This window comes from Malania oleifera, chromosome 4 (genome assembly GCF_029873635.1).
Source record: "Malania oleifera isolate guangnan ecotype guangnan chromosome 4, ASM2987363v1, whole genome shotgun sequence".
Classification (NCBI taxonomy): domain Eukaryota; kingdom Viridiplantae; phylum Streptophyta; class Magnoliopsida; order Santalales; family Ximeniaceae; genus Malania; species Malania oleifera.
Window position 1 is genome coordinate 61,606,202 of NC_080420.1, and position 26,239 is coordinate 61,632,440.

At 35.1% G+C, this 26,239-nt stretch overlaps 1 protein-coding gene across 3 annotated transcripts in view; it reads left to right on the forward strand.

Moving 5' to 3' along the window:
- Positions 1–25,503, forward strand: part of LOC131154207 (histidine kinase 4) — a 66,678-nt gene extending 41,175 nt beyond the window's left edge. The window contains exons 11-12 of one of the 3 annotated variants that reach the window (XM_058106824.1): positions 10,417–10,523; positions 24,820–24,952. In XM_058106824.1, coding sequence (XP_057962807.1) covers positions 10,417–10,516 — 100 coding nt within the window. In that variant the 3' untranslated portion in view covers positions 10,517–10,523; positions 24,820–24,952. Of the gene's footprint in view, positions 1–10,416; positions 10,524–14,850; positions 14,984–24,819 lie in introns of those variants that run through there. The other 2 variants (XM_058106823.1, XM_058106825.1) reach the window with 2 other exon arrangements.
- Positions 25,504–26,239: the final 736 nt, after the last annotated feature.

Sequence of the window (26,239 nt, forward strand, 5' to 3'; positions counted from 1 at the left end):
GTGAGAATCGAAGGTTTAAGAGAAGGGAGGGGCTTGAAATTGAAGAGAGTAAGTGTTAGACGAGTGAGGAAGCAGAGTCAGGTGGCTGAGGGTTTCAAAAAATGAGGGTTTTTCATATATAAGCATACGACCCGTCGCTTGTCAGTCGCCTGACACTCGAAGAGTTAGGCGCCTGATGAGCTTAATTTCGTCACATAGTAGCGATTGTTGTTGTTGTTGTTATTATTATTATTATTATTATTATTATTATTTTATTTTATTTTATTTATTTTTATTTTTATTTTTATTTTTATTTTTATCCAATATGTAACAATCCTAATTCACGTCTAATAGAGATAAATCGATCCTCTGAGAGTGGTTTTGTTAAGATGTCTGCCCATTGATCATTTGTATTCACAAATTCAAGAATTATATCCTCTTTTTGAACAGGATCTCTTAAGAAATGGTGTCTAATATCTATATGTTTTGTTCTTGAATGTGATATTAGATTTTTGGAAATATTTATAACACTTGTATTATCACACTTAATAGGTATAGCTGAGTACTCTAAATTAAAGTCTTTTAATTGTTGTTTCATATAGAGTGTTTTGAGCACAACAGCCACCTACTGCTCAGCAGTGGATAAGGCGATGGAATTTTGTTTCTTGGAAAACCAAGGCACAAGTGATCGTCCTAGAAAATGACAAGTTCCACTTGTACTTTTTCTATCAATTTTACATCCCACATAATCTGCATTTGAGTACCTAATCATTTCAAATCCAGTGTTCTTAGGATACCATAGTTTTAAGTCAATAGTGCCTATTAAATATCTTAAGATTCTTTTTACTGCTATCTGGTGAGATTCCTTAGGAGCTAATTGAAACCAAACGCACATGCAAACACTAAACATTATATCCGATCTACTAGCTGTCAAGTATAGCAAACTACCTATCATGCTTCGATAATATTTCATGTCAACTGGTTTTCCTTTTTCATCTTGATCAGGCTTATGGAAGTACTCATTGGTGTTCCTATAGGCTTTTTTAGCTTGCTTGATTTGTAATCCTAGGAAATAATTTAATTCTCCCATCATACTCATTTCAAATTCGTTTTGCATACATTTTGCAAATTCCTTACATAAATCATCATTTGTAGCACCAAATATGATATCATCAACATAAATTTGTATAAGAAGCATATCTTCATTCTTAGATTTTATGAATAAGGTGTTGTCCGCCTTTCCTCTTGAAAAATCGTTTTCTAGTAGGAATCTACTTAACCTCTCATACCAAGCTCTAGGAGCTTGTTTTAACCCATATAATACTTTTCAAAACCAGGAGGTTGTTCCACATGGACTTCTTTATTTATAAAAACATTTAAAAATGCACTATTCACATCCATTTGATAAAGTTTAAATTCTTTGTGAGATGCATAGGCTAATAACATTCTTATGGCTTCCATTCTTGCTACGGGAGCAAAAGTCTCATCATAGTCTATTCCTTCTTCTTGATTATATCCTTGAGCTACCAGTCTTGCCTTATTTCTTACTACAATACCATTTTCATCCTTCTTATTCCTAAATACCCATCTAGTTCCAAGTATTGAATGATCATCGAGTCTAGGAACTAACTTCCATACTCTATTTCTTTTGAACTGATTTAATTCTTCTTGCATTGCTGTTATCCATGAATCATCACTTAACACTTCTTCAATGTTCTTAGCTTCTTCTTGGGATAGAAATGCATAATGATTACATAGGTTTTTCAATGAGGATGTAGTTGATACTCCTCGTGATAGTTCTCTTATGATTTGATCTACTGGATGATTTCTTACAAATCTCCATTCTTTAGGTAATTCATAATTTTCAGTAGAATCATTATTTTGAGCTTCTTCATTTTTCTCTTCTTTTACTTCTATGATTTCTAAGTCTTCTAGTTTTTGTGTAGCATCAGTTTCAACTTCTTCAATATCTATTGTTTGTGTAAATGGATTTACTTCATCAAAGATTACATGAATTGACTTTATAATAGTGAGTGTTATTTTATTATAGATTCTAAAATCTTTGCTATTCAAGGCATACCCTAAAAAGATTCCTTCATCTGATTTTTGCATCAAATTTCCCTAAGTTATCTTTATCATTTAGTACAAAGCACTTGCATCCAAATACATGAAAGTAAGCTATGTTAGGTCTTCTTCCTTTCCATAGTTCATAGGGGGTTTTATTTAAGGTTGATCTATTCTTTCTTTCAACAACTCTATTTTGTTGTGGAGTTCTAGGTGCTGAAAAATTATGTTTTATTCCATGTTCATTGCAGAATTTATCAACATCCTTATTATTGAATTCTCTTCCTTGATCACTCCTGATATTTAAAATGCCGTATCCTTTTTCATTTTGAAATCTTTTACACAAGTTTATCAACATATTGTAAGCTTCATCTTTTGAAGCTAAGAAGAGTACCCAAGTAAACCTGGAGTAGTCATCAATGATGGCGAAAGCGTATTGCTTTCCTCCTAAACTTAGTGTTATAGTATGACCAAATAAATCTAAGTGAATAAGCTCTAAGGGTCTGCTAGTGGAAATATGTTTCTTCTTCTTGAAGCTGGACTTAGTTTGCTTTCCTAATTGACAAGCATCACAAATTTTATCCTTTACAAACTTAGTGCTTGGAAGCCCTCAACTAAGTTCTTTTTAACTAATTTTGATAGTAAGTCCATACTAGCGTGTCCTAGTCTTCTATGCCATAGCCAACTTGCTTCATTCATGGCTGCTAAGCATGTGATATTTTGAGATTTTAGATCTTCAAAATTTATGCAATAAACATTATTAATTCTTTTAGCGGTGAATAGAACATTATGTTTTTCTCTATTTTCAAGAATGCATTTGTCTTGTTTGAAAATAATGTCAAATCCTTTATCACTTAATTGGCTTATACTTAAAAGATTATGTTTCAATCCATCTACCAACAAAACATCATCAATGGTCAAAGAAGGTTCTTTACCTATTTTTCCAATTCCAATGATTTTACCTTTAGCATTATCGCCGAATGTGACGTATCCACCATCTTTTTCAATTAGTGTGGTGAATTTGGATTTATCTCCGGTCATGTGCCTTGAACACCCGTTGTCCAAGTATCATTTGTCTTTTGATGGGGTTGTCCTAAAGTAAACCTACAAGAAGGGTTCAATGTGTTATTTTTAGGTACCCAAACCTTCCTAGGTCTTTTTATTTCAGATTTATTTTCCTTGACTTTCCATACTTTCTTGACTTAAACATTTTTTCTTTTAAATGAGCATTCAAATTTTACATGTCCTCTTTTCTTACACAAGAAGCACGCAGTGTGTTCATAGATATTTGTGGAAGATGTGCTTGCATAATACTTTGATTCCTTTACAAAGAATCCCATGTATGGATTCTTTTTCTTTTTGTTCTCAGTTCCATTATATCCAATTCCTTCTTTTTCTACTGACATTCTTTGGGTTCCAATTAACTTTTCAAAGTTCTCTTTTCCTTTTGTAAAATTGTAAATGATTTTATCCTTATCCTTAATTTTACTTTTAAGATCTTTTATTTCTAACTCTTTCTTGCTTTCACCATTTACTTGAAGTTTTACCAACTCTTGAGACATATTGTTGATTTTTTTTTTTAAGTTCATCAATGCATGATTCTTTTTCTTTTTCAACTAATTTTGAAGTTTCTAGTTGATTTTTGAGTGTTTCATTTTGTTCTTTTAAAGCTATGTTTCTTTTTGTTACTTTTATAAACCTATTATGTAATGCAAATAAGTCAACCTGAATTTCTTTATATGATGACATACTTTCACATGAGTCATTACATGATGCATCACTTGATTCTTCTGATGAGCTAGAATAATAATTTACCTTAGCATTTTTTGCCATGAAGCAGATGTTCGCAACTTCTTGTTCACTTGATTCGTTCTCCGATTCACTTAAGCTCGTGTCATCCCATGTAGTAGCTTTCATGGCCTTCTTCTTCTTCTTCTTCTTTTTGTCTTTCTTGAGCTGGGGACAATCAGGTTTAATATGTCCAACCTTTTTGCAATTGTAACAAGTAGGAGGTTCATTCTTAGTTTCCTTTTTACTTGTTTCTCCTTTTTCAAATTTTGCACCTCTAAATTTTCTAGCGAATTTCTTATTTTTCTTGAAGAATTTTCCGAGTCTTTTAGTAAGCAATACTATTTCATCATCTTTAACTTCATTACCATCTTCTTCTTCACTAGAGCTTTCTTTTGCACCTTTAAGGGCTATTGATTTCTTTTTTTTTTTGTTTTTTTCAGAATTCCTTTCATTCATAGCCATCTCATAGGTAAGAAGCGATCCAATTAGTTCATCTAGGGAGGTATTTTTGAGCTTTCTTCCTTCCGTAATTGCTGTGGCTTTAGGCTCCCAAATTGGTGGAAGTCCTCTAAGGATTTTTCGAATCATCTCATATGTAGAGTAGTTTTTTCCCTAAGGCATTGAGGGACTTTATTATATGAGTGAACCTAGCGTACATACTAGTGATAGTTTCATCTGGGTTCATCCTAAAGGCTTCATATTCACTAGTGAGAATGTCAATTCCATTGTCTCTCACATTAATCGTTCCTTCATAGGTTACTTCTAATTTATCCCATATTTTTTTGGATGTTTTGCATGCTGTGACCCTATTGAATTCAGTTATATCAAGAGCACAATATAGTGCATTGAGTTTACTTGCAACATCTTATGATCATTATCGGTCATCTCCTTTTCTTCTTTAGGTATTTCTCTACCATCCACAATTTTAGTTGAGATAAGGTCACCATGTGTGACAACTTTCCATGCTTTCCATAGTTTGTAGATAGATTTTCATTCTTTGTTTCCAAAAGGTGTAGTTAATCCCACAAAAGATAGGAGGTCTAGTTGAGGATTGACCCTCAGAAAAGGGAGATACGCCTAGGTGTGCCATAGATATAGCTTCTAAATTAAGATTTTCTATAACCCTGCTTTGATACCAATTGAAAAGGTAAAGTGTTCTCCCAAAAAGAAAGGGGGGGGGGGTGAATTGAGTTTTTAAAACATTCTTTTTAAGTGCACAACAATGCAGTTTATAAGTGTTGAAATTTAAAGAAAGTAGGGAATAGAATGACATCGAGTTTTTATGAGGTTCGGCTATACCCGTCTACGTCCTCGCCTTAGGCAACACACCTAAGGATTCCACTATACCACTCCTTTACAGGCGGAGCAAACTTTACAACACTCCTTCAATAGGATAGAGCCCTCCTTTCCAAGAGATACCCCACGCTTAGTACAACAATTCAACAACCTGAACCGTAAAAAAAATAACAAGAAACAAGAACAAAATCCTGTGTACAAAGACACTCTCACAATAGAGCTGATTAGTACAAGTTAGAGCACTAATATACTTCAAATTTAAATATTAATAAAGAATGAATTTGAAGCTCTAGAAATTAATCATCGGGTTCTTCTTTTAAATTGAAAGAAGCTTGGTAAGAACACAAGACCCGTGTGGTTGTATCAACAGAAATTCAGTATAACTTCAGCAAGAGTGAGTGAGCAAGAAAGCTTTGAGAATTGGAGACTTTGATTGCTTGATTACTTGTAGTTGTTGTTATCAAAATCCTTTGGTCTTCCATGTATTTATAGAGTTCTAAAAGTAATTCCTTGTTACCCAAGTTTACTTGGAGTATTTCCCAAGTATTTACAAAATTTGGAGCCCAAGCAAACATTTTTTAAGACTTTCAAGGCTGCTTTATTTCAAAAAATACGAACATCAATCGCCTGACCAAAAGGTGTCAGTCGCCTGTCTCGTTAAAAACTCAGCATATTTCAAAAGTCAGTGCTCTGTCAGTCACCTGACAATGTTCTTTCAGTCGCCTGACTACTATCAGTCGCCTGAGAATGTTTTTTGAGGCACCTGTCACAGTTCTATTTGCCTTTCTTAAAAACCATTTATTTTGTCAGTCGCCTGATGAAACCTAGTCAGTCGTTTGAGTATGCATTTTAACTGTTTTTAAGATTTTGTTTCCGAAAACTCTTCTAGCTTTTAATCTTGGAATCTTTGATTTGAAATTTGAAAAATATGTTTCCCAAGGTTTTAAAAATAGGTCTCTAAGTCTGTAATCATTCCTAAAGAGCTTCAAAGCATCCGTATTGATTTTAAATTGAAGTACTTACATAAGACTTTCCTTAAGACTTAAACCCTCTAAGTGTAAAGTTTTCATGTATATCTTGCTTTGAGTCCATCTTGACTTCGAGCTTCAGAAGTGTTAAAGCTTTCATAAGATTTGACAAACTTGATCTGTTGAGTTTTTTTTTGGTCACTTGTTTGGAATGTAGGCTATCAATGCACTCTTTATCTTGAAATTTAATGCTTAATTCCTGAAACATCATCACTTTAACCAAAACATGTTAAATTCCCTTGATTTGTTATCATCAAAAAAGATTCGTAAACCTTGTTAGACCAACAGTAGTAATCTAACATGGACAATGTCTGATGTTGGTTCGAAATTTTAATTCAAGGAGGTTGGGAATTATGGGAATGCCCCTCTGCCCTATGGATTAGTTGGGCTTTTGAAAGGGACCTGGAAACAACTGGTTACAAAGAGACATATTCTAAAGATTATGTAGTTGGATTTTACATTGAATGATAAAGCTAGGATTAAAAAATTCAGAGCTATGAAATAGCTCTAACATGTGATGTGTAAATAATACACTGACAAGGGTGGTTTCCAAAAGATTGTATGGGATTTTTGGCAACATTATTGAAAGACACTAGTAGCATTGTTGATGAAGATAAAAAAGTTGAGATAACTATAGTATATTGGGAGAAATTTTTTTCTTCTAATAAGCAATTTACGAAATAGGATGTGCAAATGGAACATTAAAATAATTTTGAACAATTGATATGAAAGTACAATTTGATTAGTATCTATATAAGGATATAGTCTGTTTAAAAATTTAAGCAATATTTTAATTAGGTCTCTCTCTCTCTCACTCTCTCTCTCTCTCTCCTGCGGAAGTATTCTTTCGTCCATTAATCTGTTTGAAGAAAGATATGGAGGAGAATCTCCTTAAGTCAGTGCAGATCAAAAGCAAGACTTTCAATCTGCATTTGGAAAAGTTTAGGGAAGGGGGCTTTATTCATTTGGAGAAGAGTTCTGAGTCAGAAATTAGTGGATCAGGATCACCTTTTTGACCGTAAGGTGGGTGTGTGATTTATCTCCCTTAATTTACAACTTGGAGCATTTCTCTCGCCACAAAACATTTGGTAGATTGCTTTTCTGGATGGCGAGTAGATAAAATCGCAAGGGGAAATTCTTGGAAGTGGGAGTACAAACGAACAACAAGAGAATCTCTACTCATTCTAAGGGGGTTGAAAGGTTGGTACAACGTCGTTGAAGAATTGGAATTAGTGGGAGGTAAGCAGAAGTTCCCTAATCCCAAGGGAGAGTTTGGGAAGTATCCTGCACAACCAAACAGTCATTGGAGTTGGAAGGATGCCTTGGTTGGACAATCGTTGCCAAAGATCCATCAAGTTGGGTGGTGGTGTAGCAACCGTGGAGTTACGGCGCAATGTTTGGTGAACATAGTGGTAGCAGATGGTCCAATAGACCGTGCCTCAGCTAGGGTTTGTGATGTGGATAGGGCTGGGGTCAAGAGTCCAAGAATAAAGGAGTGGGCTTATAGTTGGGTGGCCCAGGAATTATGCATTATACTTTGAACTTGGGTCAGCTATTGGGTGATACTAGTCTTGACCCAAATGTATTTAAAGGGCAGCCTGCTACAACTAATTCTCCGGAGAAGGCCGAAGACAAACCTTTGGCTTTGCAAAGGCCTTTTGTTAGATATTAGGTCCAAATCCCATTTGAGAATTCCATTGAGCAGCCCTTGGCTTTAGGTAGATCACCTTATAGCCAAGCCCAAAGTTTGAAGAGATGGCTATGGAGATGGGTGATGTCATAGATGGGCAACTCAAAATTGGTTTTGGGTAGAGCGAGAAAATGGAGGAGAAACATCATTGTGGTACCCAAGGTCTTAAATTTCAATTTCAACTCAAATTTCGAAGCTCCAAAAGTACGAAAATTAGAAATAGTTAACAGACATAATAATGTAAGTTTTAGGACTAATATATTTCAAGTTAAATACATCTGTGTCGAGTATGAGGTGGACAAGTTGTAATATAGTATGTGTATCAAACATATTTGTAAGATAATGTGCATCAAACATATCCAGTTAATACAAATGAAATTCATAAATCATTTAAATTTTATTTATTATACAACTAATGATAATTTAGACATGAATGGTTAAATAAAATGTTGTAATTTTTTTTTTTCATGTAATTTCAAAAACACTTGTAATAATATTTTGTTTTGATAAAAATACATAAAATAAATTAAGAGAGAAATTTTACTTCACTCCTAAATATCTCATTTGAATTTCAAGGAAATTTCATTGCATAGTCAAAATTTCAACTAGTTTTGCGAAAATTTGGAGATTTCAATAAATTTCGGGTGATTCGTTGGGATTTCAACGTAAATTATGCAAGATATAAATCAATTGCCATTTCGATTTTGAGGGTGATAGAAATCAGAAATTCATGGAAATTTAAGACCATTTGGTGCCTATTCTATGACGAGGGGAGACTTTGTGGATAAGCAACACAAGAAGTTAAGCGGTGGAGGGATGGCGGCAGGAAGTTATTGAGAATAGATGAGTTTAATGCTGATGTTATGGACAATGGGTGAGGAAGCTCTTATGGAAGGATATGGTTTGACTGTGGAAATGGGAAAGATGATGCCAACTTTAGCAACGATTAGGCAAGAATGGTTGGGGTAAAGGAGTCTCAGTGTTTTGATAAGGTAGCAAAATTAAAGGTTTATACTCGTGGGCATAGTTGTCAAATCAAGATTCGAATCGTGAAATGAAATTTCAATTTTGGGAATCAAGAATCAAATCAAGTCGTAAGATCCAGTACAAATTTCTAAAATCAATTCTTGATGACATGCGTATATTGATATACAAACAAGAAAAATAATAAAATACATCTAAATTTTGACAAATAAAATTATCATATTTCTTTTGTATGCTTTCCGTGAAGAAATGAAAAGTAAGAGAATTGAGGTTGGAAATATTAATAAAATAATGAAATTTGTGTTGTTCAAGGGAAGGAATCAACAAAAAATAATAAAAAATTGAACTCTTGGTGTTTATCAACAATTTTAAAAAATATATATACATTTCATGTATATTCTTTCTTGGACTAAAAATAAAATAAATAATTAATCTGAAAAAGTGATAATAATTGAACAAACTACTAAAAGAACTAATTGTTGGATCATAACAACACGATGAAACATGAGTATCACCTTAGCTGGTGAGTGGTCCACTCGTCTTCCCAATGGAAGAACACTATACTCCTTTGTGGGAGGTAGAAGAGCAAGGATATTAGGGATGATACAATTGGAAAGAGTCCTAGGGCAGATGGGAGACCAGTTAAGCTCCTCAGAAAACAAAGTGATGGTAATTTTTACATTGAAGTCTCCAAACGGATTGAAACAATCTTAAATAGAAAAGTTAAGTGGGAAACTTTGTTGGAGAAGAAGCGGGGAGACATATCAGACGAGGAGGGTGATATGGATAATGATTTTGGTTGTAATAAAGGGCTCATCTTAGATAAGGTTCGTGAACAACTTGGTTGAGGTTCAAATGATTTTGACTTTATGGGGGTTCATTCTTCATCTCCAATGTATGATCTAGATGGAGTTCTTGGATTAAGGAATGATGATTTAGAGGAGATGATTCTGAATTTATGGGGGCTTATTCTTCATCTCCAATGGATGATCTGGAGGGTGTTCTTGGATCGAGGAATGATGATTTAGAGGAGGTAGAAAGATAAGATTGAGAAGAATGAGATATATACTGGGTTTGTATCTTTTATTCAACATATGCTGGATGATAAAGGTATATGGCTAGCAGACTCATAAGGGAAGGAAGTTTGCTTGGATGAAGTCATAATCAAGGCTACGAAGGGGCAATGGGAATTGGCTCATTTGCAATGTTCTATCAATTATGATGGGAAAGGTCTGGAAAGAGGTTTTCTTAGGTAGTGTTTTGTTTAAGCTTAGGTAGGGTCTTGGGTGGAGGGTAATGGCTAGGATGGTGATGGTCTGAATTTTTGTTTTATTTTCATTGAGGATTCCTTATCCTCTAATTCTTGTGTTGTCTTTATTTCTTAATATATCTTCTTTTATTATCTTAAAAAAAAAAGTATTAAGTAAAGCTTAAAGGGGTTGAGGAACTATAACTTTTAGCTAAGAGGGTTGGACTGGAAGGGCAACTAGCAATTATGATATTTCCAGTTAATTTTCATTTTTACCCTCTTGAAGTATTTCTGTTTTATCTTGTTCTTGATTCTAAATAAGCTATGTGTCACAGACCCCCAAAATGGAACTCAAGGAAGGGTCGTGCGGCACTCGTTGAGAACTCTCCCCCGATGAGTCAGCTAAATCTCACAGGTTTAAGCCTGCAAGCATGAGCACGAGGTGAGTCTCAATACTCAAGAGAAACAAGGAACCATATGATATCACAAGAGCAATATATTCACACACATGGAATAAGGCTACAACAATTAGGTATCTCACAATCCAAGGCAACAAAACACCATAATGAAAAGGACTACTTGTATTATTCAATCCAAGAGAATAACCATGCAAACATTAATACACATAATCATATATTCATTCTAAATCCCTGGAGAATACAATTATAGCAGTATCTCTCTACCCCTTTTACCCATTACATTGTCACTCCCTAACATCCTCCCCCACTCATTTTATTGACATCCTCGTCGATGTGTTGTAGAAGGCCTCCTCACTTTGCTGAAGTTGAAGTTGATGTCGTTGTCTTCGAATTTATGAAATCTTCAATCTTTTGTATGGCATGCTGAAGGTTTTTTGCCTTTTCCCAACTGTTCTCTTCTTCTCCCAGTCCCATCCACTGAACTAGATATTGTTGTTGTTGACGACCTTCTACATTGACGACTCTATCTGCAATGATCATTTGAACATCTTTGTTTACCGGCTGCCTTTTGGATATTGTTGATCTCCTTATCTTTTTCGGTGCAGATGTGCTGTATCTGTGTGGAATGGCTTTAGGTTGCTTACATGAAACACGAGATGGACTGGTTGTCTGTGGCTCTTCATCCACTCTAGTTGTTCAAGCCGATAAGATGCATGCCCCACCTTCTCGATCACTTTTATTGGACCTTTGTAACGGCGTAAAAGCCTTTTATCCTTGCCACGAAGAAATCGAAATGTCTCTGGCGGCACTTTTACAAGAACCAGATCTCTAGTTTCAAATTGTTGTGGTCGTCTCCCTTTGTCAACCCATTTCTTCATGCGCTTCGATGCTTTTTCTAACTGAGCTCGAGTGACTTCGATGTTTTGCAATCGGAATTTCCTTTGTATGGACCATCCAGAGTGTGCGCGAGAGTCGGCTGTTGACCTGTCACAATCTCAAAAGGGCTTTTATTAGTCGCAGAAGATTTCATTGAGTTAAAATAGAATTGTGCCGTGTCCAGTAAAGGAACCCAATTCTTCTGATTTGAGTTAACAAAATGTCACAAGTATTCTTCCAGCATCCCATTAAAATGTTCGGTTTGACCATCTGTTTGCGGGTGGTAGCTGGTGGACAGATTAAGGTTTGAACCCATCAAGCGAAAGAGTTCACCCCAAAATCCCCCAGTGAATCTAACATCCCTATCACTTATTAGGCTTTATGAAACACCCCAATATTTCACCACATGCTTGAAGAATAGCTGAGCTGTCTTCTCTGCTGAACATAGCTTCGAGACTGGTACTAAAGTTGCATACTTTGAAAAACGATCAATCACCACTAGAATCGTGTCATACTCCTCTACTTTTGGCAATGAGGAAATGAAGTCCAAAGAGACACTCTCCCATGGCCTTGCAGGAACTAGCAATGACTCCAACAAACCTGAGGTTTTCTTTCTTTCTACCTTGTCTTGTTGACAGATCAAGCAAGTTTTGGTATAACTCATCTCATCGTCTTGCATATTCGGCCAATAGTACCCCTGTGTAATCAATGCATGAGTTCTTCGCCATCCGGGATGACTAGCCCACAATGTATCATGACACTCTTTTAGTAAGGTTCTCCTCAAGTTTCCAGCTTTGGGCACATAGACTCTCCTACCTTTAGTCATTATCAGCTCATCTTCTTCCCAAAATTGTCGTGTCTTCCCTTCTTCTATCAGTTTGCACAATGTCTGTGCCTGCTGATCTGTACTTAAATGTTCCTTGATAAGTTCTTTCAAAGGTAACGCCACCCTACTAGCTGATAAATGACTTATGAGTTTCAATGCTGCCAATTCGGTTTTTCTGCTTAAAGCATCAGCCATTTCATTCGTCCTCCCTGCTTTGTATTCAAAATCAAAATTAAATTCAACTAGTTTCTCCTGCCAACGGGTTTGTTTTGAAGTCAGTCCTGATTGTGACAAGAAGTGAGTAACTGTCACATTATCGGTTTTTACCACAAATTTGTACCCCAAGAGATAGTGCCCCCACACCCGAAGACAGTGTATCATAGCGAGAAGCTCCTTTTCTTGCGCTGTATAGTTCCGTTCAGCCCCCGATAATTTTCTACTTTTAAAAGCAACTCGATGTCTTTCCTGCAAAAGAACTCCCCTTAATGCAAAGTCTGAAGCGTCTACTTGTACTTCAAATGACTTTGTCACATGAGGAAGGATTAGCACAGGATCTCCTACAATTTTTTCCTTTAAATCAATAAATGTTGATTGCCACTCTTTTGACCACCCCCATGGTACCCCTTTCCTCAGTAAATTTGTTAACGATACAACTATTCTAGAATACCCATCTATAAACTTTCGATAGTAGTTGGCTAGCCCCAAGAAGGATCGCAGTTCTCTAACGGATGTAGGTGCTCGCCATTCATTGATGGTTTGTACTTTTGCTGAATCCATCCGTATTTGGCCCTCTTCAAAGATATGCCCCAAGAATTTAATACACTTTTGAGCGAAAGCACACTTCTCCCCTTTTACATATAACTGATTTTCTCAGAGTTTTTGAAAAACCCACCGAAGGTGATCTTTATGTTATGCTAAGGATGCGCTGAAAACCATTATGTCATCAAGGTAAACGACTACAATTTGATCTAGGTAGTCCTGAAAAACCCAATCCATTAAAGAACAAAAGGTAGCAGGTGCATTTGTTAACCCAAAAGTCATGAAAAGGCTTTTACGCCGTTACGAAGGTCCAATAAAAGTGATCGAGAAGGTGGGGCATGCATCTTATTGACTTGAATAACTAGAGTGGATGAAGAGCCACAGACGACTGGTCCATCCCGTATTTCATGTAAGCAACCTAAAGCCATTCCACACAGATACAACAGATCCGCACCGACAAAAGATAAGGAGATCGACAATATCCAGAAGGCAGCCTGTAAAAAAGATGTTCAGGAGATCATTGTAGACAGAGTCATCAATGCAGAAAGTCGTCAACAACAACAATATCTGGTTTAGTGGATGGGGCTGGGAGAAGAAGAGAACAGCTGAGAAAAGGCAGAAAACGTTCAACATGCCGTACAAAAGATTGATGATTTCAGAAATTCAAAGACAACGACATCAACTTCAACTTCAACAAAGTGAGGAGACCTTCTACAACACATCGACGAGAACGTCGATAAAATGAGTGAGGGAGGATGTTAGGGAGTGACAATGTGATGGGAAAAAGGGGGAGAGAGATACTGCTATAATTGTATTCTCCAAGGATTTAGAATGAATATATGATTATGTGTGTTAACGTTTGTATGGTTATTCTCTTGGATTGAATAATACAAGTAGTCCTTTTCATTATGGTGTTTTATTGCCTTGAATTGTGAGATACATGTTTGTTGTAGCCTTATTCCATGTGTGTGAATATATTGCTCTTGTGATATCATATGGTTCCTTGTTTCTCATGTTACCACTCATGGTGCTCGCACGCACTGTGCTTTGATACCAACTGTCATGGACCCCCAAAATGGAACTCAACGAAGGGTCATGTGGCACTCGTTGAGAACTCTCCCCCGACGAGTCAGCCAAATCTCACACGTTCAAGGCTGCAAGCACGAGCACCAAGTGAGTCTCAATACTCAAGAGAAACAAAGAATCATCTGATATCACAAGAGCAATATATTCACACACATGGAATAAGCCTACAACAAACATGTATCTCACAATCCAAGGCAACAAAACACCATAATGAAAATGACTACTTGTATTATTCAATCCAAGAGAATAACCATACAAACATTAACACACATAATCATATATTCATTCTAAATCCCTGGAGAATACAATTATAGAAGTATCTCTCTCCCCCTTTTCCCCATTACATTGTCACTCCCTAACACTATGCTTCTTGCATGGTTTAGAACTAATATAAAAGAATTGATTGTATGTGAATATCCTTGAACTTATATTTTTTCATTCATGTATTTTGAACTTGTATTAAAAGCACCAAAGTTGGTTTTTTTCCTTCGCAATTTATTTTCAACGAGAGCATTTTGCCAAGCGGACTAGACTGGAAGGCCAACTGGTGACTGATAGTTGCAGTCTCATTTCTATCTTGAAGAAATTCTGTTTTTATCTTATTCTTTATTGTATATAGAATATGAATTGCATGGTTTAGAACTATATAACCAATTGATTTTATTTTTGTTGTCATATAAACAAAAAAGTTGTGTATGAATCTGCTTGAACTTAAAAGCACCAAAAGAGTTTACCTTTGCAATATATTTCCAACCTGGAAAGGAATTGAGCCTTTAGTAACATATCCCTATTGTTGATGATAGTTATCTGTTCAAACTTGTGGTCGCACCAGATCCAATTTGTTCTAGAAAAGAACATGGCTAAGTATCTTCTTTTGAAAGACTACAAATGAATCAAACACTCAAGTTTTCATGAATTATTTCACTTCAAATCTATAGATGCCAAGACCAGTGGTTTGTGTTCTAGTTATCATTTAACAGGAATTTGATTACAATTGGTTGAGTAATGTCTAAATTACTTTGCAGACTAGTATGTAATCACTTTGTATAATATGGGAAAAACTGACATCTAATCATAGTTCATATGTAAAGCTGATGCATATACCTGTTGCTCTACATTTGGCCACATGGCATGTTTGCCTTCTAACATGTATACTTAAATTAGTCCTTCATACTCCATCATCTCTCTCTTCGCCCTCAGTTTCTCTTGTTTTATTTTCGTTTCTATAATTTTGAATGTCTTTTTCTCCCCTCTTTTCCTCTACCTCTCTCTCTCTCTCTCTCTCTCTCTCTTCCCATATTTAATATGCATAGCATCTATGTTGGTGCGATGGCAAGTGCCTCCGCCTTGGTATGGGTGGTCTCGGGTTCGAGACTTGGGAGTGGCCTCTCCAAAAATGGGGGTAAGGCTTGCCAACATCCACCTCTCCCAGACCCCATTCAAAGTGGGAGCTTGTGTACTGGGTACGGCCTTTTATAGCATCTACGTTGTTTACCCATATGCGCGCACACACACATATTGGCCTGATAACAGTGTAGAGTACCTGATCTTCCATCCCAAATTGGGAGAATAGTTAATTGGCCTTTGCAATAAGTTTCATTGAGAAATCTATGCATTTAAAATGAATAATAAATCTAATTATAGTATGACAAATGTTAAATAAATAAGACATTTCTTGAGAGAAATATTGAACAGAAAGAATCCTTTTGCATATTCTAAAACTATTGTGATGTATTTAATGCAAATTAAATGAATAATAAATCTAATTATTGTGAGATAACTATCATGAATAAAATCATACTTAGAAGTATTCCCTTGATAATGAAAGTCAAAATTATTTAACATGGGAAGAAATCAATAGTTGGTCATTGTAATAAAATAAAAAAATGGAGGCTGTACAGATTTTAGTTAAAAAAATAATTTATATAAATGTTCGTTTAGTCATTTTAATAAAATAAAAGTGGAGGCTATACAGATTTTAGTTTACAAATAATAATTTATATAAATGTTTAACTATTCATATGAATAGGAGTTATAACTAATTGAATTTTGCTCATGGGTCCTATATACTATTTCAGAATGTAAAATAAACATTACTTTTATATTTTGTTAATCAAAAGTTTGATTCACAAACAATATGATACAAAGAATAAATATCACTGCTATAAAATTTAAATGTCATACAAAAATAAATTTCATCTTTCCTATACAGAAAGTTCAAATTTAACTCCCTTGTTTTGAAAATTTCACTTGCAGAATATGTGCATTTTATAAAATCATATAATTACAAAATTTCTATTTAAATACTAATGTGTTAAATGTTTTAGCAGAAAATATTCTTGATAAGGTAAAATTCTTGACATTTTTAAAAGATCTTATGGATGACCCTATTATTTGGACACATCTTTTAAACATTAGCTACTATGTTAATACATGTTATAACATGGTAGCTAAATACTAACTTAATTTGATTTTTTTCAAGTTGATAAGGATTGTCTAATATCATTTCTTTGTCATTTATAACTTTTTTCTTACAAATTTTATTCTTAAGAATAATTGGATTTATAATCTGTTAATGAATATCAAATCAAAATAAGTATCATTACAACAGGTTGTTATCAATTTGGTTTACAATGTGTAGATTAACACTAGATAACTATACTACAAGTTAAAAAATAAGAATTAAAATTTATCTTTTAAATTTAGGTAACAAGATGTTTAATCTTTGCAGTATTATAATTTAATTTTTTTTTGGTATTATATTTAATGGGTATAATACTTTAGTTATTGCAAATCAATATAGCACTTTCTTAAAAGTGTTGTGTTTGTGAAGAATTCGTTATAGCGACAATTGGACGTCATGATCTTAAATTTTCACGAAATTGTCAAAATTTTCGCTGAAATTTTCGGTTTCCATCACCCTCGAAATTGAAATGGCAGTCGATTTCTGTCTTGCATAATTGTTGTCCAAATATCAACGAATCATCCAAAATTTATCAAAATCTCAACATTTTAGCGAAACTTCTTGAAGTTTTAACTATGCAATGAAATTTCCTTGAAATTCAAATGAGAGATTTAGGAGTGAAGTGAAATTTCTCCCAATTTATTTTATTTATTTTTATTGAAACAAAAGATTATTACAAGTGATTTTGATATTATATGGAAAAATAAACTTACAACAACATTTTATTTAACCATTCATATCTAAATTATCATTATTTGTATAATAAATAATATTTAAATGATTTATAAATTTCATTTTTATTTAATGAATATGTTTAATGCACATTATCTTACAAATATGTTTGATAACAGATACTGTATTACAACTTTTCCACCTCATACACAATATAAATGTGTTTAACTTGTAATATAGTAGTCCAAGTGTTTCCACGGCTCTACCACCTAGTCAATTCTGTTCCACTTAATCCCCCTTTCATTGCCACATATCTTTTTGACTAAGGAATAGGAAATCTCACATCGAGAATTCTTTGCAGATGAAGATATGTCAAAGGGACTTCTTACTTTCCAAACAAATCGTATTCCATTAGTTATGTATCAACGTTCCAACAAAGACTTGTATGCATCAAAAACCACAAGTTCAACGGGATTAATGTGTATTTAAGAAATTGTCGTTCTATATGACCATGATGAAACCGCAATTAGAACCATTTATATATATGCATGTGTTGTGTAGATGGATAACATGTGGATTTTAATAACATATATTTTGTAGGGTATTATATTGATTTATTTTTTCATTTGGTTCTTTTGATTTTTGTTCGTGCCGGATGATGAAAAATTATCATGTCCGGTTCTTTTGGGGGAAAACTTGCATTATTATGTCTGTTAGCCATTTCTAAAGTTTCACAAGAATTTTGTGCTTTACTATTAATTTTTGTTATTTTTTCAAATTGAAATTGAAATTTCCGCACTTTTGGAGCTTCGAAATTTGAGTCGAAATCAAAATTTAAGACCTTGTTGGACACTAATCCAAACATGCATCCAACACTTCATAAATATATTAAAATTTTTTAAAATGTATTTTAATTTCTAAATATAGAGCATATAATTTACATGCTAGATTAGATACAAAGGAATGGGAAAGAGACATTTAATTTTTTTAGAGCTAGAGAAAAATAGAGTGAGGACTCAAGTAATGTAAATATATAAAAAATAAAGATGATAGTGTCATGGTTAAAGAAGGCAAAATAAAGATGACAGTTATTTTAGTAAGCTATTTAATGAGAATCAAGTAGAAGACTTAAACTTAGAATTGACAAATGAGGAAAAAGTTAAAAATTTGAGATTTATTTGTAGAATTAGAGTTAATAAAGTTAAATTTGCGTTAAAAATTATTAAAAATGGAAAAAACTATAGGACTGGATGACATCCTAGTTGAAGTTTAGAAATGCTTAGGTGATAATGGAATTATATGGTTAACTAATTTATTTAACACAATTATAAAAATTAAGAAAATTTCAAAGGAATTGAGGAAAATTGCTTTAGTACCAATAGACAAAAAGAAAGGAGATCTTAAAAATTGTAATAATTATCATGGAATTAATCTTATGAGTCATACAATGAAGTTGTGGAAAAGCATAATTGGACAAAAACTAAAGGTAGAAACAAGGGTCTTAGAAAATTATTTTGGTTTTATACCTAGGAAATTGATTACAGAAACTATATATTTTTTAAGAAAATTAATGGAGAAGTCTAAGGAAAAGAAGAGGGACTTGTATATAGTTTCTATTAATTTAGAGAAAACTTAAACTAGGTACCTAGGAAAGTTTTATGATGAGTTTTAGGAAAAAAAAAAAGAGAGTATGTAGTAGGTACATTGATGTCATTAATGATGTGCATGATATATTTATGACTGACAGACTATAGAAGGAGAGTTCAGGGAATTTCCAATCTTAGTAGGTTTACGTCATCTGCTTTGTGCCTTTATTTCTTTACAATAGTGGTGGATGAACTTATTAGGAAATCTAAAATGAGGTTCCATGGTGTAGTTGTTAATTCCCAACAAGTGGTATTAGAGCCTAGGGTTAGGTTTGAGTGGGAGCAATGGAAGAGGAAGCAGGAAAGGTGTCTGGAATAGAAAAGTTTGATGGCACAAACTTTGGATTCTGGAGGATGCAGATCGAGGATTATCTCCATGGGAAGAAGTTACATCTGCCGCTTCTAGGAGAAAAACCTGCTACTATAAAGGACGAGGAATGGACTCTCCTTGACAGACAGGTACTGGGAGTTTTAAGATTAACTCTGTCTAGGTTTGTTGCACACAATGGCAGAAAATGCATTTGTAGCACAACATCTGAATGATTTTAATACTATCACAAATCAATTATTGTCTGTAGAAATTGATTTTGATGATGAGATTCGGGCACTGATCGTTTTGGTTTCGTTGCCAAACAGTTGGGAGGCAATGAGGATGGAAGTAAGCAACTCTACTGGAAAATAAAAACTGAAGTATAATGATATACGAGATTTAATTCTAGCCGAGGAGATTCGCAGAAGGGATGCAGGTGAAACCTTAGAATTTGGTTCTGCCCTAAACCTTGAGACAAGAGGCAGAGGTAATGACTGAAACTCAGATCGGGGTAGATCAAAATCCAGAAACTATAATCGAAACAGAAGTAAATCTAGATCTGGCCAAAAGGGACAATGCTAGAACTGCGGGAAAACGGGTCATTTTAGGAGACAATGCAAAAGTCTTAAGAAGAAGAATGAGGATGATTCTGCTAATGCTATAACAGAAGAGGTACAAGATGCACTACTTCTTGCAGTAGACGGTCCACTTGATGATTGGGTTTTGGACTCAAGAGCTTCGTTTCATACCATTTCACACCATGAAATCGTACAGAACTATGTAGCAGGAGATTTTGGTAAGGTGTATTTGGCTGATGGTACAACCTTGGATGTTGTGGGTATGGGAAACGTCCGGATGTCGTTGCTCAATGAGTCTGTTTTGTTACAGGAGAAGGTACGACATATTCCTGACCTGAGAAGGAATTTGATTTCTGTCGGACAGCTTGATGATGAAGGGCATGCAATGTTGTTTGTTGGTGACACTTGGAAGGTTACAAAGGGAGCCAGAGTATTGGCTTGTGGAAAGAAATCTGGTACTCTATACATGACCTCAAGTCTAAGAGACACAATTGCAGTTGCTGAAGCAAGCACTGATACAAGCTTATGGCACCGCAGACTTGGTCACATGAGTGAGAAAGGGATGAAGATGCTGCTGTCAAAAGGGAAACTACCGGAATTGAAGTCCGTTGATTTTAACTTGTGTGAAAGCTGCATCTTAGGAAAGCAGAAAAGGGTGAGTTTCTTGAAAAGTGGCAGAACACCGAAGGCTGAAAAATTGGAGTTAGTGCACACAGATTTATGGGGGTCTTCTCCCGTTGCATCCCTTGGAGGTTCAAGGTACTATGTTACTTTCATTGATGACTCAACCAGAAAGGTATGAGTTTATTTTCTGAAAAATAAATATGATGTATTTGAAACTTTTAAGAAGTTGAAGGTTATGGTTGAGACAGAGACAAGTTTGAAAGTAAAATGTTTGAGGTCGAACAATGGAGGAGAGTACATAGATAGAGGTTTCGGAGAGTATTGTGCTGCACATGGAATTAGAATGGAAAATACCATTCCTGGGACACCACAGCAGAATGGTGTGGCTGAGCGCATGATCAGAACTCTTAATGAGCGTGCTAGGAGTATGAGGTTGCATGCTGAACTACCAAATTTTCTGGGCTGATGCTGTTAGTACTGCAACTTATCTGATAAACCGAGGGCCTTCAGTTCCCATGGAGTTCAGACTTCCTAAAGAGGTTTTGAGTGATAAAGAGGTAAAGCTTTCTCACTTAAAAGTTTTTGGTTGTGTTTGTTATGTTCATATTGATTCTGATGCTCGTAGTAAACTTGATGCAAAGTCCAAAATATACTATTTCATTGGCTATGGTGATGAGAAATTTGGCTATTGGTTTTGAGATGAGCAAAACAGGAAAATCATCAGAAGTAGAAATGTGATATTTAATGAACAGGTTATGTACAAAAACAGGTCAACTGTAGTGTCAGATGTCATAGCGATCGATCAGAAAAAATCTGAGTTTGTTAACTTAGATGAGTTGACTAAAAGTACTGTCCAAGAAAGGGGTGAAGATGATAAGGAGAATGTAGAATCACGGGCAAATTAGAACACCCTTGTAGCTACGGTCCGTAGATCTTCCAGGACCATTAGACCTCTACAACGTTATTCACCTGTTCTAAATTATCTCCTGCTAACTGATGGTGGTGAGCCAGAGTGTTATGATGAAGCCCTGCAGGATGAAAGTTCAAGCAAGTGGGAGTTAGCCATGAAGGATGAGATGGATTCCTTGGTGGGGAATCAAACATGGGAACTGACCGAATTGCCAGTGGGGAAGAGGGCTTTGCACAACAAGTGGGTATACAGAATAAAGAACGAACATGATGGTAGCAAGCGCTACAAAGCCAGATTAGTTGTCAAAGGGTTTCAGCAAAAGGAGGGCATTGACTTCACAAAAATATTTTCTCCAGTTGTGAAGATGTCGACAATTAGACTGGTGAAAAACGACATTCCTTCATGGTGACTTGGAGGAAGACATATACATGATTCAGTCAGAAGGGTTCATTGTCCAGGGACGAGAATTTAGTCTGCAAATTGAGAAAGAGTTTGTATGGTCTAAAACAAGCTCCAAGACAGTGGTATAAAAAATTTGATAGTTTTATGCATAAAATTGGGTTCAAAAGATGTGAAACTGATCACTGTTGTTATGTTAAGTTCTTTGACAATTCTTATATCATTTTACTGTTATATGTAGATGATATGCTTATTGCAAGGTCTAGCATTGAGGAGATTAATAATCTGAAGAAGCAATTGTCAAAACAGTTTGCAATGAAGGATTTGGGAGTTGCAAAGCAAATCCTTGGAATGAGAATCAATAAAGACAAGGCTAATGGTACATTGAAGCTTTCACAGTCAGAGTATGTGAAGAAAATTCTCAGCAGGTTCAACATGAATGAAGCTAAACCAGTGAGCACACCCTTGGGTAGTCATTTCAAACTGAGCAAGGAACAGTCACCGAAGACAGAAGAAGAAAGGGACCATATGAGCAAGGTGCCCTATGCCTCAGCTATTGGCAGTTTGATGTATGCTATGGTGTGTACAAGGCCAGACATTGCACATGCAGTGGGAGTTGTGAGCAGATTCATGAGTAGGCCAGGAAAGCAGCATTGGGAGGCAGTCAAGTGGATTCTGAGATATCTGAGGGGTTCATCAGATACATGTCTTTGCTTTACGGGTGCAAGTTTGAAACTATAGGGTTATGTAGACACTGATTTTGCTGGTGATAATGATAGTAGAAAGAATACTACTGGGTTTGTATTTACTCTGGGTGGTACAGCTATATCTTGGGCTTCAAATTTTCAAAAGATTGTTACTTTGTCTACTACAGAAGCTGAGTATGTTGCAGCAACTAAAGTTGGAAAAGAGATGATTTGGCTACATGGTTTCTTAGACGAATTGGGTAAGAAACAGAAGATGGACATTCTATACAGTGACAGTCAGAGTGCAATTTTTCTTGCCAAAAATTCGGCTTTTCATTCAAAGTCGAAGCATATACAAACAAAATACCACTTTATCCGTTACCTTGTTGAAGATAAGCTGGTAATACTTGAGAAGATTTGTTGATCTAAGAACCCGGCAGACATGTTGACTGAGGGTGTTACTATTGAGAAGCTGAAGCTGTGTGCAGCTTCAGTTGGTCTTCTAGCTTGAGGACAGGAGGATGAGTTGCAAGGATGAAGGATTGTTCATTTGGAGGATTGCAGTCGATATTGGTGATTGAACTAGTCTCCAAGTGGGAGATTTGTGGGGCTTTTGTGGAGCCTAGTTACGTTAAATCTGGATGATGACCCAACCTTTCTTTAATAAGAGATTTCTATCCTAAGGCTTAGTCCATGGAGCGAAAGCTTGGACCTTTCTTTTGGGCCCGTTTTGTAGCCCGTTCAGAATCCTGTCCGCAGCATATAAAATCATTATTTTTTGGGTGATTAGGGTTAAGCAGTCACACTTTGCAAGAGAGCGAGAGAGAGAGAGCATTGTACCGCCGCACTTTGTATTTTCTTCCTGATAATAGTGAAATCCCTGCAACTCCGTGGACGTAGGCTAAATTGCTGAACCACGTAAATACTATCTTGTGCGTGTGATTGATTTTTCTTTGACGTGTATTCTTTCTCTATTTTATTTCTCACAGGTTTCGGGAATTTGTTGTTAATTCCCAACATTGTTTGTGGATGATATTGTCTTGATTGATGAAACTAGGGGTGGAGCAGAATCTAAGTTACAATTATGGAGATAAGCTTTAAATATTTTTGGTTTTATGATAAGTAGAAATAAGACAAAATATTGAAATGTAATTTTAATGGTAGGAGGAATATTAGAAAAAAAGATAACTCTGTTGGTTATGAAATCAATAGCACCACTAGAAAAAAAGATTAAATCTAATGGTTATGAAATCAATAGCACCACTAGATTTCAATACCTTGAATCTATTATTCAAGATGAAGGAGAAATTGAAGAATATGTTATATATAAGGTTAAAGTAGGGTGGGTAAAATAGAGAAGTGCTTTGGGTGTGTTGTGATCATAAAATATCCTAAAAATCAAAAAGGAAGTTTAGCGTTTAGTAGTATAAGACCAGTTATTTTATATGGATTAGAATGTTGGGCAAATTAAGAAATAACATATTGAAATAAATGAAGTTGAAAAATGAAAATGCTAAGGTGGATGAGTAGTATAATGTTAAAAGAAAAAGTAATGAATGAACATGCTCGCTATAAGTTAGGCATAGCATTTGTGAAAGATTAAATAATAAAGGGACAGGTCAAATGATTTGGGCATTTGTAGTGTAGGCCAAATAGTGCACCAATGGGGAGGAGTGAGCTTGCTGCTGTTAGTGGCAGAAGAAGGGGTAGGGATAGACCCTAAGTAACTTGAAATGGGATTGTGACTAAGGATTTAATAGTTGTTATATCAAATGGTAGAAAATGATTCATGTTCCCAACCCTGCCTAGTGGGACTTGGGATTGGTTTGTTGTTGTCGTTGTTGCTGTTATTATTTTAATGTAACATTTTTCTTACATTTCTCAGACACCCCTAGATACCCCACCAACACTTCTAAACATGTCTGTAATGTTGTGCTGTAATATGATCTTAGTTTTAATTTATTAGTAAAAAAATCATAAATTACAAAAGAACACTACTACTCTAGCTTTTGTTTTTGTTTGTTTGTATTTTTGTTTTAGATACAACTGACTTGTTGACCTTTAATTGAGAATTTTTGTTTAAAGGAAGATGCATGTGTTTCCTGTGCCCTATAATTTTAGAACATTTATGCCCGATGTGTTGTGTTGTAACTTTGTGTTGTGTTTGTCTTTCTATTTTATAGCTGCAAAAAAAAAAGAAAGTGCTTTATCTATACACTTAATTATGACAAATTATTATTAAATTGTTTTAAGAAGGATCTAAATATTGTTAGAATTTGTTTAAGTATACTAAAGATTATGCACTTGTATTATCATGGGTTGCATGTGACAGTTGCTGGTAATTTTAAAAGAGGGAGTATGAATTCCTTTTCCACTCCGCCAATACTGTGGTTTGTTTTTGTTAAATTATAAAGCAAATGTATCACATAACAGAGTTTCAAATTCTGGAGGAGGACGTTTTAACTTTTGTCTCCTAACTGCAGGTTTGAGGCAACCAGGCAGATCCGAATGATGGAGAATGAAGCGAATGAGCAAATGAATAGAGGGTTGAAGGTTGAGGGAACTACCGGCAGAAATGGTGAGTGGCATGTACCAATACTAGCCATGACAGCTGATGTGATTCATGCCACGTATGACGAGTGCTTGAAATGTGGGATGGATGGCTATGTGTCAAAGCCCTTTGAAGAAGAGAATCTCTATCATGCTGTTGCCAAGTTCTTCAAATCCAAGCCTATTTCAGAATCATAGAAAATTTGAGGTTTGGAAGTTTAGAGAATGAAGAAAACCGGCAATTTTTCCTTATGTTGCTGGTATATTTATTAGGTACTTTGGATGAATGGCAACAGTTGGTTTCTATGGGATTTAGAGCTTTATTTGCTGGGAGTGGCAATCATTTCTAACCAACTTCAGTTTAACTTGATTGGCATCTGGGTACATGTATACTAGAACAACAAAATCCTCCCTTCCTTCCCACCTGTGTAAATATGTTCAGATGGGGGGAGGGAGCCATAGGTGTAAATCTAATTTTCTTCCATGCTTCCCTTGACAATTTTTTTTCTTCTTTTTTTTCACCTTCCATTTTAGAGGATCAATCTCGATGCCCTGATTTGTATGATTGTCTTCTGTACAAGATGTTTTGTTCAATTGGAGGCCCATTCGACAGTAAATACTGCTGGCTGTTTTTGATGTGCATGTTTCCATACTATGGATGTAGAGGCCTTGTTTTTGAAAATATGCTTACCGTCTTGCGCCGGCATCGTCATCTATGCTACTTATCTCAGCTGGCCTGATCTCGAAAAACAGTGGATGCGTGGTTTAAAATAAAAAGGTAGTAGATGCATAGTTTTATACGATCTCTGGGAACATCTGTGTTTATAACAGAAACATAGTGCATGATAGATACATGTGCTTAAACTCACCCTAAAAGTATATTTTTGTAAGTTTAATTAAATTTTTTAAAAGCCAAAGACATGTTAAAAATACAACATGTGAATGTCAGCATCTTTATATTTATACCCAAAAGGTAATACATGTACCAAATGAATTTACTTGATTAGTTAGAAACCAAGCTCTGGTATAATAAGACTATGGAATTTGGTCATAAATTAGTACTCTATTTTTTAAATAGAATTTCCTCCGTACAAAAGAAATGGACGAAAAGATATGTTTGCAGTCGTTTCAAAAGGTTGACATTAAAGTTTTCTCAGAGGAATGCTTAAAACTATTTATGGATATTTTGCTGATAAGCTACTGCTTTCAGCTCATCACTTGCTTCTATGTGTTATAAATGTAAATTCTTTCCTCTATAACAACAGACAAACTTTTCGTACGTATATAAAGAAAACTTCAGAAGATAAAGAGGATGTTGGGAAGAGAGTGGGAGACAAAGAAAGCAAATGAGGA